Raw genomic sequence first — 15,440 nt, 5'->3', positions numbered from 1 at the left:
TCATGGGTCCCTGTACGGCCTCCCATTGCTGCTGCCAGGAGGCAGCAGGGTCGCAGCAGTGTCAGTGGAGGCAAACGGCCACGGAGTAGAGCACCAGCTCCACTGCAGCCTACCAGCACGGCCAGTAGTGGTGCCGGTGTGCACGGAGGAAGTAGCAGTCAGCCAGTGAGGAGTAGCGGGGGCAAAGTTTCCTACTCGGCGGTGTGGCAATTTTTCCTCAAGCCGCCCGAGGAAGTAAACGTAGTCGTATGTCGACTATGTGGCCAGAAAGTCAAGCGTGGCCAGGGGGCCCATGTTGGGACTACAGCGTTGCGTCAGCATATGCAGCGTCGCCATTCGGTGGCCTGGGAAAACCGTGATAAAGATACGGCGGTTCTGCCTGCCCCAGCCCAGGGTTCCATTTTGTCATAGGGTGCTGGCAGATTACGGGCCTCCCATTGCTGCTGCCAGGCCTTAATCTGCCATGGGCCCCTGTACCGCCTCCTCATGCTGCTGCCAGGTCCACAGTGTCTCATGGGTCCCTGAACCGCCTCCCATTGCTGCTGTCTCCATTGCCACACTCTGCCATGTGCCACTTTCAGGTCTCCTCACACTGCTGGTGTGTTACATTTTTTGTCATAGGGTGCTGGCAGATTACGGGCCTCCCATTGCTGCTGCCAGGCCCGTAATCTGCCATGGGCCCCAGTACCACCTCCTCATGCTGCTGCCAGGTCCACAGTCTCTCATGGGTCCCTGTACGGCCTCCCATTGCTGCTGTCTCCATCGCCACACTCTGCCATGTGCCACTTTCAGGTCTCCTCACACTGCTGGTGTGTTACATTTTTTGTCATAGGGTGCTGGCAGATTACGGGCCTCCCATTGCTGCTGCCAGGCCCGTAATCTGCCATGGGCCCCAGTACCGCCTCCTCATGCTGCTGCCAGGTCCACAGTCTCTCATGGGTCCCTGTACGGCCTCCCATTGCTGCTTTCTCCATCGCCACACTCTGCCATGTGCCACTTTCAGGTCTCCTCACACTGCTGGTGGGTTCCATTTTTTGTCATAGGGTGCTGGCAGATTATGGGCCTCCCATAGCTGCTGCCAAGCCCCTAATCTGCCATGGGCCCCTGTACCGCCTCCTCATGCTGCTGCCAGGTCCAGAGTCTCTCATGGGTCCCTGTACGGCCTCCCATTGCTGCTGTCTTCATCGCCACACTCTGCCATGTGCCACTTTCAGGTCTCCTCACACACTGCTGGTGTGTTCCATTTTTTGTCATAGGGTGCTGGCAGATTACGGGCCTCCCATTGCTGCTGCCAGGCCCGTAATCTGCCATGGGCCCCCGTACCGACTCCTCATGCTGCTGCCAGGCCCGTAATCTGTCATGGGCCCCTGTTGTCGCTTGTTGGCATATTCCGCTCGTTCAGATGCTCCTTCTCCTGCTACTCCTCTTCACGGATTCCGTCAGCAGTCTTTCTTGGAATCCGTTTCCAAGAGACAACAGTTTGCGAGCACGCACCCGACGGTGCAGAAGCTGAACGTCCTCCTGTCCAAGTTGCTGCTGCCAGGCTCGTAATCTGTCATGCGCCCCTGTACCGCCTCCTCATGCTGCTGCCAGGTCCAGAGTGTGTCATGGGCCCCCGTACCGACTCCTCATGCTGCTGCCAGGCCCGTAATCTGTCATGGGCCCCTGTACCGCCTCCTCATGCTGCTGCCAGGTCCAGAGTGTGTCATGGGTCCCTGTACGGCCTCCCATTGCTGCTGCCAGGCCCGTAATCTGCCATGGGCCCCCGTACCAACTCCTCATGCTGCTCCCAGGCCCGTAATATGTCATGGGCCCCTGTACCGCCTCCTCATGCTGCTGCCAGGTCCAGAGTGTGTCATGGGTCCCTGTACGGCCTCCCATTGCTGCTGTCTCCATCGCCACACTCTGCCATGTGCCACTTTCAGGTCTCCTCACACTGCTGGTGGTTTCCATTTTTGTCATAGGGTGCTGTATGGCCTCCCATTGCTGCTGCCTCCACCGCCACACTGTGGCTCCACACTCTGGTTTTGGCCCCGTGACTGCCCAAATGAGTGAAGTGTGCGGTGATTCTAAGATCGATGGCACTCATCTGCATGTCATACTGACTGTCAGTATTATTTCTCTTCCCCAGCAGACTCCAAGGGCATTTAAATTAAAGGTACAGTGTTCTGCACTAATATAAAGGCTCTCTGAAGCCTAGAAACACCCTTTTATAAGTTAAATTCGCAGCGAATATATTCGACTCGAATCAAAATTTTTCCACTAATTCGCCGAATCAGCCGAATCGAATTTTTGAATACTTCGCTCATCTCTAATAGCTACTACAGAATGCGTACAGAACGCCCCCCAGAAACATCATTTCCTGCGTATGTGATTGGCTCACTGATTTTCCCAGAAGTCTGCACTAAGGGCCAGTTCAAACCACATGCAGTCCAGTGTGTTTTTTTCTGCATCAAAAATGCATTCCAATCCAATGGCATAGTTCACACCAGTACAGTTAGTTCCAGTGTATTCCAGTTCCAGAAAAAAAAAAGTAGAACATGCTGCATGTTTTATGTACTGAACTGTACTGGAACGTAGTAAAATGCATCAAAAATGCACCAGAACACACCTAAATGCACCAAAAATGCACCAGCAAACACATGTCCTTATTTAAGTTGAAGAAAAAGAGAGGAGGGAAAATGAACAAAAAACACAAAAAATACATTGACAAAAAGCATAAAAACGCACTGAAACGCATCAAAAACGTGCATACAAAAACGCACCCGGACTGCATTTCTATGGTGTGAACTGGCCCTGAGATACAAGTCAGCTTTCAAGCATCTCCTGCAACAAAAATGTCAATTTTGGTGAGATACTCCCAATAGGAAAACATGTTTAAAGGGATGCAGACCCTGCAATTGTCCGCTTTAGACTCCTGCAGGTGCAGCAGCTGATTGATAATTAGGAAACTACCCATACAGATTCACTCCGCACACGGACACAGACAAACAGCTCTTTCTTCAGAATAATAAAAGGTAGAACTCTGCAACAAAGTTTGTTAAAAATCTTGCAATGTACTGTACATAGATCACCCAGAGGGGAATGCTTTTTTCTCAACAAAAGTGGAGTTACTGCTTAATGTTTTGAGAATTAAAGTTAATAGGGAAAAGAAAAAGCTTGAGAAAATATATAAAGAAAAAGGTCACTAAACTGACTTCTAAAGATGTTCCTTTTATTTCTTCTAGACTATAAAGCGTGTGGCTTCACCGAGGAAAACAAGCCAAACCATGCAAAACCATGTGCAAATCAAATACCTGGCACAAATTGCATTGTATCACCAGTCGGGGTATCAGTGTGGTTCAGCACCATTAATGGCCGCTGCGGATGTTTTGATTATTCAGCAGAAACAATTGTATACAATCCACAAAAAACATGCGAAAGTATTTTATTGTGCCGCATGCTGCATACCATGGTAACTATGCATAGCTTACCTTTTAACACGGTTGGCACTTTAGGTCCATCTTTTCAAGCACAATCAAAAGTTCAAGATAAACAGCCTTCAGTTTTATTGGTGAAGAACCAAGACAGCAAAAAGCCTGTTACAGGTAAGTTATTCCAATATATATATATATATATATATATAATATACATCATATTAGATTATAACTTTCTTAGATAGAAGTTAAAGCAGACCTGCACCAGTGAAACTACACTACATTTGAGCACTGCCAACTGCTTAGTTCATTTTTAATATTTAAAGCAAACCTATTCATCCATGTCTCTGTTTTATTTTGCTGAGAAATCACTTTGAAGAACATCCTCTAGCATTTCTGGCTGTGGCAATCTTGAATGGGGGTAGATTAGGCATTTAGCATTAACTTCCTGGAATCCATCTACTGTTAGCTCAGGCATGCAGACAGGAGGGTGTGCTAAGCTGAGAAAGCCCCTCCTTCCCTCCTGAAGACTCCTGGGATGCATGACACCATTTTCCTAGGCCAGAAACCAGGAAGTAACTGAAGAAATGTAAAAAAAAGTATAAATATAATATACAATATCTTCCTATCTGTTTACTAATGTTAGCAGCATAAGGATTAAAAATAGTTAATGTTGATTGAGAGAGTGAAGTTCAGCTTTAAAATCATGCCCCTGCATAGCGAGTAAGAAACATAGAACTACTGTATGCTAGAAATGCTTATCGTTGTCCTGTTACCTCATTTCCCTTCAGTTAGCAGTTATTTGACCAATCTCGTGGCATATGTCATTTCCCCTCCCGCAGATTTTAATTTATAACCAGTGCAAAGTTGCCATTGTGTGGCCAGGGACGGCAGAGAGACTTAAGGAAGGCCTTGTTTAAAAGCATATGTGTAGCTAAGCTTTTTATCTTCTTGGGGTTTTTGTGATAGGGGAGATTTCCTTTCATGTCTTGTCTTAGAGACAACAGGAAGTGAGAAGAAATTCCACAAAAGTGAGGGCAATCCCATCTTAGATAGTTGTCACCAGTACATTTTCCCAATTGAAAGATTAGCTCTGCAGGGAAACAGATGGTAATAAAAGCTGGGCAGAGGGTCTGTTCCTTTTCCTTTCTATTCTGAACTAAAAAAATAAGTTGTGCCTTTACACAGTGAAAGTGATATTAAACCCAAAAGCAAACTTTTTTTATATTGCAGCTTACCAATTCTCTTGTGATGGCTGCATTAGGTTTCTTGTTTAGGCTTTCTTTCTTTTATTTTCATCTGGTAATCCAGACAGTAAGTCTGTTGTTTTTCAACAGAACACACTGTCCTGCAGCTGTGGCAGTTATGAGACAAATCATTTACCACTGACAGTGTTGCTTACAATGATCAGCTTTAATTTATTTATGTAAAATCCCAATAGAAAAAAAAATGTTGCTGTAAAGGTTTGTGTAAGGGAAGTGTGAGCTGGAGTTTGGCTTTAATTTGTTGGTGTTTCTAAATCTGTTAGTGCATCTAACACTCCCCTCCGCCAGACTGACAATGCTGCTGTTCAAAGGTGCCCTTGTGCACCTTCATCCAGCGTGGAGGCACCCTAATACTGGCCAGATCACCAGGTGAAAAGAGAAGGGAAAAAACTAAAAACGAAAACTGCTCATAAAAAATTAAAGAAACACTTTTTAATCAGAGTATAGCATCAAGTTAATGAAACTCCTGGGATATTGATCTGGTCAGTTAAGTAGCAGAGGGGGTTGTTAATCAGTTTCAGCTGCTTTGGTGTTAATGAACTTGAATGGCCCCCGCGCTCGTCTGACCTAAATCCAATAGAACACCTCTGGGATATCATGTTTCGGTCCATCCAACGTTAAAGGGTCTGGAGAAGCCGTTAAAGGGTCTGGAGAAGCCATGGAGAACGTTATGCTGCCTGTAACATCGTTCAGCATGACCGTTTTGGTGGTGGGTCAGTGATGATCTGAGGAGGCATATCCATGTAGGGATGCACAGACCTCTATAGGCTAGACAATGGCACCCTGACTGCCATTAGGTATCAGGATAAAATCCTTGGACCCATTGTCAAACCCTATGCTAGTGCAGTGGGACCTAGGTTCCTCTTGGTGCCCAGCCCCATGTAGCAAGAGTATGCAGGCAGTTTCTGGAGGATGAAGGAATTGATACCGTTGAATGGCCTCCGACCTCTGGGGTATCATGTTTTGGTCTATCTAAGGCCGCCAGGTTGCACCTCAGACTGTCCAGGAGCTCAGTGATGCCCTGGTCCAGATCTGGGAGGAAAAACCCCAGGACACCATCCGTCGTCTCATTAGGAACATGCCCTGACATTGTCAGGCATGCATACAAGCACGTGGGGGCCATACAAACTACTGAGTACCATTTTGAGTTGCTGCAATGAAATTTCAGCAAAATGGATTAGCCTGCTGCATCATTTTTTCACTTTGATTTTTGGGGTGTCTTTGAATTCAGTCCCCTGTGGACTGATAATTTTAATTTCCATCAAACAATGGGGCATCCTTACGTTCCTAACACAATACCCGGTCCACATCCGTATGGATATCCAGCATGATATTTTTCCCCTTTGAGATCTGATGTGTTTTCAAAGTGTTCCTTCAATTTTTTTGAGCAGTGTACAGTATTACAATTTTTAATTTTGGGTTTAATACCACTTTAAGGTATGGGTCTGATTTAAGTATTGCAATGCAGCACCCGGTAAGTTCAGTGGTATGAATAGGTAAGAGAAAAAAGAGTAAATACTTTTAAGGTGCCAGAACAAGTCATAAAGTGTATACAGTATACTAAAAATGGTAGTTTTTACACAGTCATAAAATAGTACATACACCAGTCTGATACAACAAGATACTAAAATACTATACCACCATATTCCCTATGTTGCCTGTCTATTATTCTACATGATGAGTGCATTCTCTTCTAATAAAGACCCATTTATTACATAATCCCAGCATTATTGGAGAAAGATGAGTAAAGGACTCTGTGCATTTTGTTGATTCCCAACTTCTTCAGGAGTTAATGGTGGGTAAACAATCTAATACAATACAAAAAGAAACTATAATTATTGACAATATCTACAGACTAGCATACCAGAGTACAAATGTTTTGTTTCATGATGTGTACATACAAACTTGATAAAACACCATCCACATGCAATCATGTAGAGATCAGAATTGACAAGGTGGGAACAAGCTGGGTATCAACAAAATATGTAGAATTGATTTCACATCTTTCTCCAATAATGTTGCGATTATGCTATAAATTGACCTTTTTTAGAAGACAGTCTACTCATTATTTAGAATAAGAGACAGGCAACATTTGGAATATGAGCATGGTGCTGTAGTATTTTACTATGTGTGAGTCCTAGTGTATTGGGCTTGTGTATAAACTCTTCTATAACTGTCTAGAAAAAATTGCTGCCCACAGTCAAATTGTTGGGAGGAGAGAGGAGGAGGGAGCAGGGGTGTGGCTTGCTGGGTGCTGTGTATGTCTATGAATGCACACATCACTGACTGGGAGTGAACAAACATGGGTGTCTTCATAACAGTCATCTTAAACAGTTATGGACCACCCACCGCACTTATACTGTGGCAGGGCAGCCACTCCATGCCAGATCACGTACGCGTACATGATCTGTTAATGCCGGGTAGGGGGCGAGCACAGGTGCCTGCCATCCCAATGTACAGTTTTTTTAGTGATCTCTGTATTTGTGTCACAGGTGATGTCAGATATCATTAGCGTCAGTTAGCATCCCTCCCGGATCGCGTCAGTTGCCTGCCACACTATCATCAACACATTGAAGTCTTTGATTGCCAGCAACACTATCACAGGCATACTAGAGCCACCATTACTAGTACAGTGTCTGAATGAAGCAGTATTTTTGATCAGAGCAGAATTATACTAGCGTTCCCAACAGTATAGGTTTCCCCAAAAACACAGCATTAGCAGGATCAGCCCGGATACCTGCCAGAACTTGTGTTTGCCCAACCCCAATAAGTGCAGTGTTAGTAGATCACTGTCACAGTACACAAACTGCAGCATTAGCAGAATCAGGCCTGACCTATGCTAGTACTAGCAGGTACATTTTATTTGTAGCAGTTCATGCAGTCCCTAACAGCCAGGAGCTCTTTTTCCTGTAAGTTGAGGTACACTAGTAAAGAGGCCTACAGGATTCTGAGCATGTCAAATGAGAGCGAAGGGGATTCCTTACTGACAAAATCAGGCTCAGAATACGAACAGGTAGAGATCAGTGTCACCCTGACGGAGGGTTCAGATGATGGAGAAGAGATCCCTGCTAAGGTCAGGTGTACCTGACCCCATGCCCAGGTTGCTGAGGTGTTAGAAATGCATGATTATGCTCATAAGCAGCAGTGTACTAGTACTAGTGCTACACTACCTTTAGGTGAACTGGCAAGCACCAGCAGCCTAGTTCATCTTGGAATTTTACACACCAGCACTGCAGTATCTCATGGTGACATGGCAAGTCCCAGAAGTACAGTCCAAACTTGTGTAGTGGCTAGCATTAGTAGCGTCCCACAGCTACCAACAATTCAAACACAGGCCCGTAGAGCCCATTTTGTCTTTTCAGATGTGCTTGCAAATCCTAATTGGCAGTCCACAGATTCAACAGCCCCCTTTATTGCCCCATTCATTGTACAATGCGGAATTAAGGTAGAAACAGCCAATTTACCAACGTCCCTTGATTTTTTTTTATCTGTTTTTCAAGGAATATCTATATCAACTAATTGTGAACCAGAGCAATCTATATGTCGACCAGTATATCGCTGCCAACTTAAATTTGTACCTTGTCAGACTATTCGAGTAGTAACATATCATGGTTTCTTAGTTTAAATTTTTTTGGGCCTAACCCTTAACCCTTTGGGTATTACTAAATAGAATAAATTGCAGTCATATTGATCCATAGACCAAAATTAATCACATGCCATCAACATAATGTGTTTCATGCATTTCAACTACAATACACTCTGCCATTTTCAGGGTGACCCTGAATACACTGCTCAAAACAATAAAAGGAACACTTTGAAAACACATCAGATCTCAATGGGGAAAAATATCATGCTGTGTTAGGAACATAAGATGACCCATCATTTGGTGGAAATTATAAACCTACAGAGGACTGAATTCAAAGACACCCCAAAAATCAAAGTGTTCTATTGGATTTAGGTCAGACAAGTCTGGGGGCCATTAATTCTTCAAGAAGTGCCTGATTACTCTTGCTACATGGGGCTGGGCATTGTCGTGCATCAGAAGGAACCCAGGACCACCTGCACTAGAGTAGGGTTTGACAATGGGTCCAAAGATTTCATCCCGATACCTAATGGCAGCCAGGGTTCCATTGTCTAGCCTATAGAGGTCTGTACGTCCCTCCATGGATATGCCTCTCCAGACCATCACTGACCCACCACCAAAACTGTCATGCTGAACGATGTTACAGGCATCATAACGTTCTCCATGGCTTCTCCAGACCCTTTAACATCTGTCTCATGTGCCCAAGGTGAACCTGCTCTCATCTGTGAAAAGCACAGGGTGCCTGTGATGGACCTGCCAATTCTGGTTAAAGAGAAAACAGGTGGCGCACACACCTAGTGCATTATCCAAGGTTTATTGTAAAGAGTAAAAAATAATAAAAACATACTCACCAACGAAGCATATATCTAAAAAGCATAGAAAAATTACGATGACCACAACGGCAGGCAAGGTGTCCTCACTGTCAGTGCAGTCAAATGGTTGATGCGTTTCGGGGACAAATCCCTTTCCTCAGAGCTAATGACCAGCCTCTGATGCAGATGTGTAATGGATGAAAAGTGGGAGCCTTGCTGGTGGACTGGACTCTCCTCCATGCTCTTGAGATCTTCTGGTAATGGGACTTATTGATGTGCCATACTTGAGGAGTTGGGGTGCCTGTGCAACCCCTTTAGAGTCCAGGTATCGCCTCATACTACCAGTAGGGACACTGACCCTAGCCAAATGCAAAACTAGTGAAAAACAGTCAGAAAAGATGAGTAGGGAAAAAATGTCAGTGGCCTCCACCTGTAAAACCATTCCTGTTTTGAGGCTTGTCTCATTGTTGCCCATCTAGTGCACCTGTTGTTCATTTCATTAACACCAAAGCAGCTGAAACTGATTAACAACCCCCTCTGCTACTTAACTGACCAGATCAATATCCCACTCAACATGACTCTCAGCAAATACTTTGGGTGTCTATTTTCCAAAAAGGGGTCATTTGGGGGAATGTTTGTACTGCCCTGGCATTTTAGCACCCCATGAAATGTGCTAGGCAATCAGAATGTAAAAACTGCATAAATTCCAGTATATATACCATAGTTTGTAGACGCTATCATTTTCACAGAAGCCAATTAATATACACTTATTAGGATGTTTTTAACTAAAGACATGTAGCCTAAATATGGCCTACATTTATTATGAAATTTGATTAAATTGGTTATTTTTTATAATAGAAAGCAGAAAATATAGTTTTATTTTCAAAATTTCCAGTACTTTTTTGTTTATATATTAAAAATAACAATCCCAGTGATGATAAAATACCACCAAAAGAAAGCTCTATCAGTAAGAAAAAAAATGATTAAAATTTTATTTGGGTACATTGTTGCAGTACAGCTCAATTGCCAGTTAAAGTAGTGCAGTGCCAAACAGCAACAATGCTCTTGTCTTGAAGGGGGTAACATTTTCCAGAGCTTAAGTGGTTAAAATATTTATCATACAATGTAAACTACAGTATATCTAAAGCATATATAAACATTTTTTCTTTTTCCTTTTTTTTCCAAAACCTTAGATTCACCAAAACCCTGTAATATCAGTAAACCCTGCCTTGCAAAATTGTTACAGGTAAGGAGGACTCCTTTATATAAACTGTATTGTTCACAACATAAAATTACAGGTATGTCATATTAGGACTATGCAATGTGCAACTTCAAGCAAATCTGTTTTAAAAATTTTGATTTAGAGCATGGAAAGGTGTGAATGTCTGCTGTCTGGTTTTCCATCAAGGAGATTTCCTCTCACTCCCTGTACCCAAATACACAATAAAAAGCAAGTGGAAATCCCCTCAAAATGAAAGGAAATTTCACTATTGACAGTTATCACTGGAACAGATGTCCCCATTCAAATGATATCTCCAACACTCCTGTACCAATCACAATGGCAACATTTTGCAGTCCTTTTTCCTTTCTTTGCTAGTGACAGTGTGATCAGGATAAGTAGAGAGGGTGGATCTTCCAAAGAGGGACAAATGCTGCAATATAAACTAAAGGTAAGCTGTAAATCTGTATCCAAAACTAGAAATGTTTTGGTTGGAGTTGCATTGTAGCAAAACGCTTCAAACAGATTGGTTCTTATCAATATTTCTGCATTTATTGTGACCATTATTCGATTGCAGTGCAGAATTAAATTGCATTTTTTCCTTACTGTGGATTCAGTGCTGCTTCCCTTCCAGAATCAGTCACACGTAAAAACTTTTGCAACACCAAACACTACTTTTGCAGCAATCATGTAAAATTGTGGCTGCTCCTGCAACAATGCTATTACCTGCCAGTGACAAACTTTTCATTTGTAAAATACATTTGATGTCAGGGCTGGCCACTAGAGAGAGACAATTGCATGGAGATGGAAGGATCCTATTTGCTCCAAATGGAACGATTGTAATAGTCCTTTAGAATTACATGTGAAAAAAGGGATAGGAGCATTGAGATCATGCTGGAAGTAGCAGGGAATCAAATCATATCCATGTTAAAAATGTAAAATCATATATTCATTTCCACATTGATTTAAATTATTTCTAGCCCACTTCTATTACTCTGAACAATCCTGACGTTTGTAAACTTACTTTTTAAAGATCGCCACATTTACTTTCTTAAATTCTAAGCCACTTATTCACGATATCCTGTGATCAGGCACTGCTGTGTCACACATTTCATAGAGCCTGACCACTGAACTTCCGCGGTGCTGAGAGGAGGAGTTTCAGAAGGTGGAGTCAGTATAGGAATCAATGCCAGCAGGCAGCACGGTACCATGGGATATGTAGTCCTTAGAAATTGAAAGTTGACAGCAGAGGAGAATCTGAAAAGCATGCAGGGAATCCAGCAAATGTTGGAAAGAGGTGGCCAGCAGACAGGCAAAACTCACAACATGAAATTAGATTTTTCAAGTAAGCTTATATTTGATTGTTAATAATAACTACTGTTTGTAATGTTTTTACATTTCTCGTCTTATGAAATGAAAGTGTATGCTGGGATCAAAGATCTCCTTTAAGCATTCTGAAGAGAGGTGAAACATTCTAAGAAGCTTTTCTTAATAGTAAAAAGTGTGCAGGATTTACTACTTCACCTTTACATTGACTTTGTGCTTCTTTAACCTCCCTAGCGGTATTCCCGAGTGTAGCTCGGGGTAAAATGTCAGTACCAAAAGCGGTAACCCCGATCTACACTCGGGCTTACCATGCGGCGTTGCTCAGGGAGTCCCTGCAGAGCTTACCTTGTCCTTCGCTCCCGCGATGTGTCCCCTGCAGCATCCCTGGCCATCTCCTCCGGCCGATGCCGGCATCCGGCTTCTGTGTTCCGGTCCCTGTGACGTCGGGACGTACGGGCGCCGCCGGCGGTGGGAAATTTGAAAATTTTAAAAAATGGCATTTTTTTCAAAACACATTTTTCATAGTAAAACATTGCTGTTTCAACCCATTTCACATACATTTTGCCCCTAGTGCTTTGTCCTGTGCCCTGCCTGCATTTTGTCTGTTCTTTCTGCCTGGAAACTGAGAAACGTCCATGGCGTCCAAAAAGTGTCCCTTTAGGTCAAAAGCGGGTTTACACCAGCTAGAGAACAGCGATAGTAAATCAGAACCACTTGCAGAATTGAGTGATAATGATTCGTGGGGAAATTCGTCATCAGACACTGAAAACGATTTTGCGACTTTGCTAAGCAATGTACGAACTTGGCGCTCTATTTCAAATTTCAGTGTTTTCGGTTTGATTATATTATTGAATTAAATGTATTATTATTATATTATTATTTTTTTATGATTATTTATTAAATTATAATTTATGATTTTGTGTTTCAAATTTTATCATACCCGGGATGTTTAATAGACTCTTGTTCGGACAGATTTCAGTGAGTTATTCCTAAAAATTACAGGCCTACAATAAAAAAACTACATATTTCCATGCAAAATAATGGTACTGCTTTCATCACCAAAAATCTGAAATAATCATACCGCTAGGGAGGTTAAGATGTGCTAGGAATCACTTCTAACATTTATTCCTGATTTGTTGGATTTGTTGGGATTTCATTCATACAGAGCAGGTCTACCGCTGTAATTATTGTGCTATTTTTGTGCTCCATTTGTAATTCCGGCACAAACTACTGCAACATGATGCATTGCGGTAGAATTGCAGGTACAATTTGTGTGTCAGAAGTGCACAAATATCAGAGATGCAACATCCTCTAAGCAGTCACAATAGGTTTCTGATTATGTTTATAAATTTACCCCTGTGTGTCATAAACATCTGGCATGTTTTCTCAAAAACTGGTTTTCCTTTTTTTTCATTGTTTATTGCACTACTGATTCCAGTTAGCGAGTTCCTGTCTACTTGCATTCGATCCAGTGTCAGATGCACTTCATAGCTCTAAGCCAGCTTTCCAATAGTGACAACTTGTGATGAGCTGACCACATCTGAGCTTGGCTCAAGAAGGATTTGGTGAACATGATTAAAGGATAAGTTCACCTTTATACAAAAAAATTAAAAGAATGCACATTTATTTTGCAGGTAAAAAAATGTGCATTTATTATTTTTTGTTGCAGGGGCCTGTAAACCATTGCACTAGGGATCAGCAGATCACTGGCGCCAGACAGGTCTCCTGCTTTTATGTCTGTATATCTGCTTGGCCGTACGGGATGTCACATTGGTTTCTAGATAAACCATTTAACTAATATATTTGACCTGTTTCATGCAATAATATAAGCAACTGTTTAATTCAGGTTCTTCTAAATACATTGCTTTTGGTGTACAGTAGCTTGTAGAATTGCATAGCAACAGATATATTTTATATATTACCGGTACTTTTATTCTGAATATGTTATTTTTTTCGTTTTTTAGAAAGATGTACCTTCTCTTCTTTCAACTCTGCAACACTTGCTTTGCCTGTTCCAGCAAGGAAAGGTATATTGATTAACTTTGATTTTTCAGCTTTCATGCTGTATAGTCAAATATAGATATATTACATGTTAAAGCCACTGAACAAAGCTCCTCACAATGTTCTTTTCTATGTAAGTACACAGCTAGGCAGTGTATAAACAATTAAGGAAAAAATGTATTAATGAAAGAAAAGGTAGTGTTATAAGAATGCAATTATGTATTCAAAGTATCATAATTCTCCCACCAAAAATACCCCAAGTGCTTGACTTAAGAATGGACAAGATCATCACAGCACACTAAGCTTGTGCTATATCACAAACACTATCAACAGGAAAACTACTGTTTTATTTAATACAGTTGTAACATCCTCCTTTAGTTAGGCTGCTGGGCTAAATTTAGTTGTACTGAGTAGAGCAGTGATCTATTAGTTTTGTGTGTTCAGGTTTCCTAAGCTTGGTGTTTGGTTCCTCCCAAATGCTTCTGGAAGAAGTTTCCAGAATATAGGGCAGGAAGATTCAAATGACCAGTATGAATACTTATCATGCTCCAGCCAATCCTTGGAAGAAGGCATCCAGAAGGTGACTGGGGAGGTTATAAAGGGTTTTAAAGGCCTTTTTATAATGTTCTTTCTTCTTAAGGAACAGTTAGAGTTCTCCGTGTGCTCCTGCCTCTAGGAGATAGCTTGTGGGGCACACATTGTAATGTGGGCCTCAACAGGAGCTGGGCTGAGAGCCTGGAGACGATTGCTCATAGATTATTTGCTGGAGGGCAGTGTCCTAAAGTCCTGGTCTGGAGGAGGATCCTTTGTCTCCCCCAATATCTATCTGTGGATGCTGGGTCACAGTTCTTGGGACATTGTAAGTAAAGACCTTGCTATGGACTTTTGGGTGTGGAAGTGGTATAAGGGTACTAAGTGCCAGAGGATGTTATTTGGAGTGGGATTGCTCTTATAGAGTCCTGGACATACTGGCCATTCCCTGTTACCTTGGGTAACGGCTGCTATAAAGAAAATGATTGAGAAGTTTGTCCTCCCATTGGTTGCTTTTATCATTTAGACTATTCTGTGACCCTAAACCCCTCTCCTGTTCACGTTAATAAGCAATAAATTCTAAAAAGACATTACCTAGACTGAGCATGAATTGTTGGTGTGCATGGAAATGTGCCTGTGACTGGCAGCCTCTGTATGATTGCGAGAGACCTGGATACCCCCTACAGGGGGTAAGCACTACACTCTTCTAAAGTGTTGTCAACTGTGTAACAGGAATATCACACTATCATCTGCTACAGAAGGACATTGGGTAATGATCCCTGCAAAGATAACAATATTGGGTCAGTGAAATGCAGTACAATTTCACACATCCATTTCTGTAGCAGGAATCACATTACTGTTCTTTACCTAATATGCACTTAAAGTCCAGCAGGCTAGACCTAGTATCCTTTAAGCTAGTCTAATGCTGGGCGAGATTTGAACCATGTGTGGGCAGGATAAATGTACCCAAGTTGATCGATCAATCAACTTCGGTGAAACTAACCAGTCAGATTTTACATGCAGTTATTGCTAGTGGTTATTATAGCCACTATCAGTAAGAACTGTGTTCTCCCGTGGGGATGGGTCTCCCGATAGCCCCCCTCCATCCCCTCCGGAAGAACACAATGGCTCCTTGGGAGGGATTCCCAATGGCGCAGGAAAGGAAATCTGTCTATGGCCAGCTTTAGACTGATTAGATGACACAAAAGAATAACCACTAATTAGGCACTTACAGTCTATCAGAAAGAAAATATAAACATTTGTCACTTATGTAGCTGGAGAGAAAAC

The 15,440-nt window shown here is 42.5% G+C and overlaps 1 protein-coding gene across 1 annotated transcript in view; it reads left to right on the top strand.

Annotated features, from left to right (window-relative positions):
• Nucleotides 1–15,440, top strand: part of LOC149467808 (uncharacterized) — a gene marked incomplete at its 5' end in the record, with an annotated part of 45,609 nt that overhangs the window by 2,282 nt on the left and 27,887 nt on the right. Inside the window, 3 exons of the mRNA XM_089671170.1 lie at nt 3,228–3,587; nt 10,270–10,322; nt 13,586–13,648. Of these exons, the coding sequence (XP_089527296.1) occupies nt 3,228–3,587; nt 10,270–10,322; nt 13,586–13,648 (476 nt within the window). The remainder of the gene's footprint in view (nt 1–3,227; nt 3,588–10,269; nt 10,323–13,585; nt 13,649–15,440) is intronic.

The sequence above is a fragment of the Staurois parvus genome, unplaced genomic scaffold (genome assembly GCF_062004578.1).
Source record: "Staurois parvus isolate SC_StPar_1 unplaced genomic scaffold, SC_StPar_1.0 ptg000099l, whole genome shotgun sequence".
Classification (NCBI taxonomy): Eukaryota; Metazoa; Chordata; class Amphibia; order Anura; family Ranidae; genus Staurois; species Staurois parvus.
The sequence above is the reverse complement of the archived record's forward strand: the minus strand, read 5'-3'. Positions and strand labels throughout refer to the sequence as shown.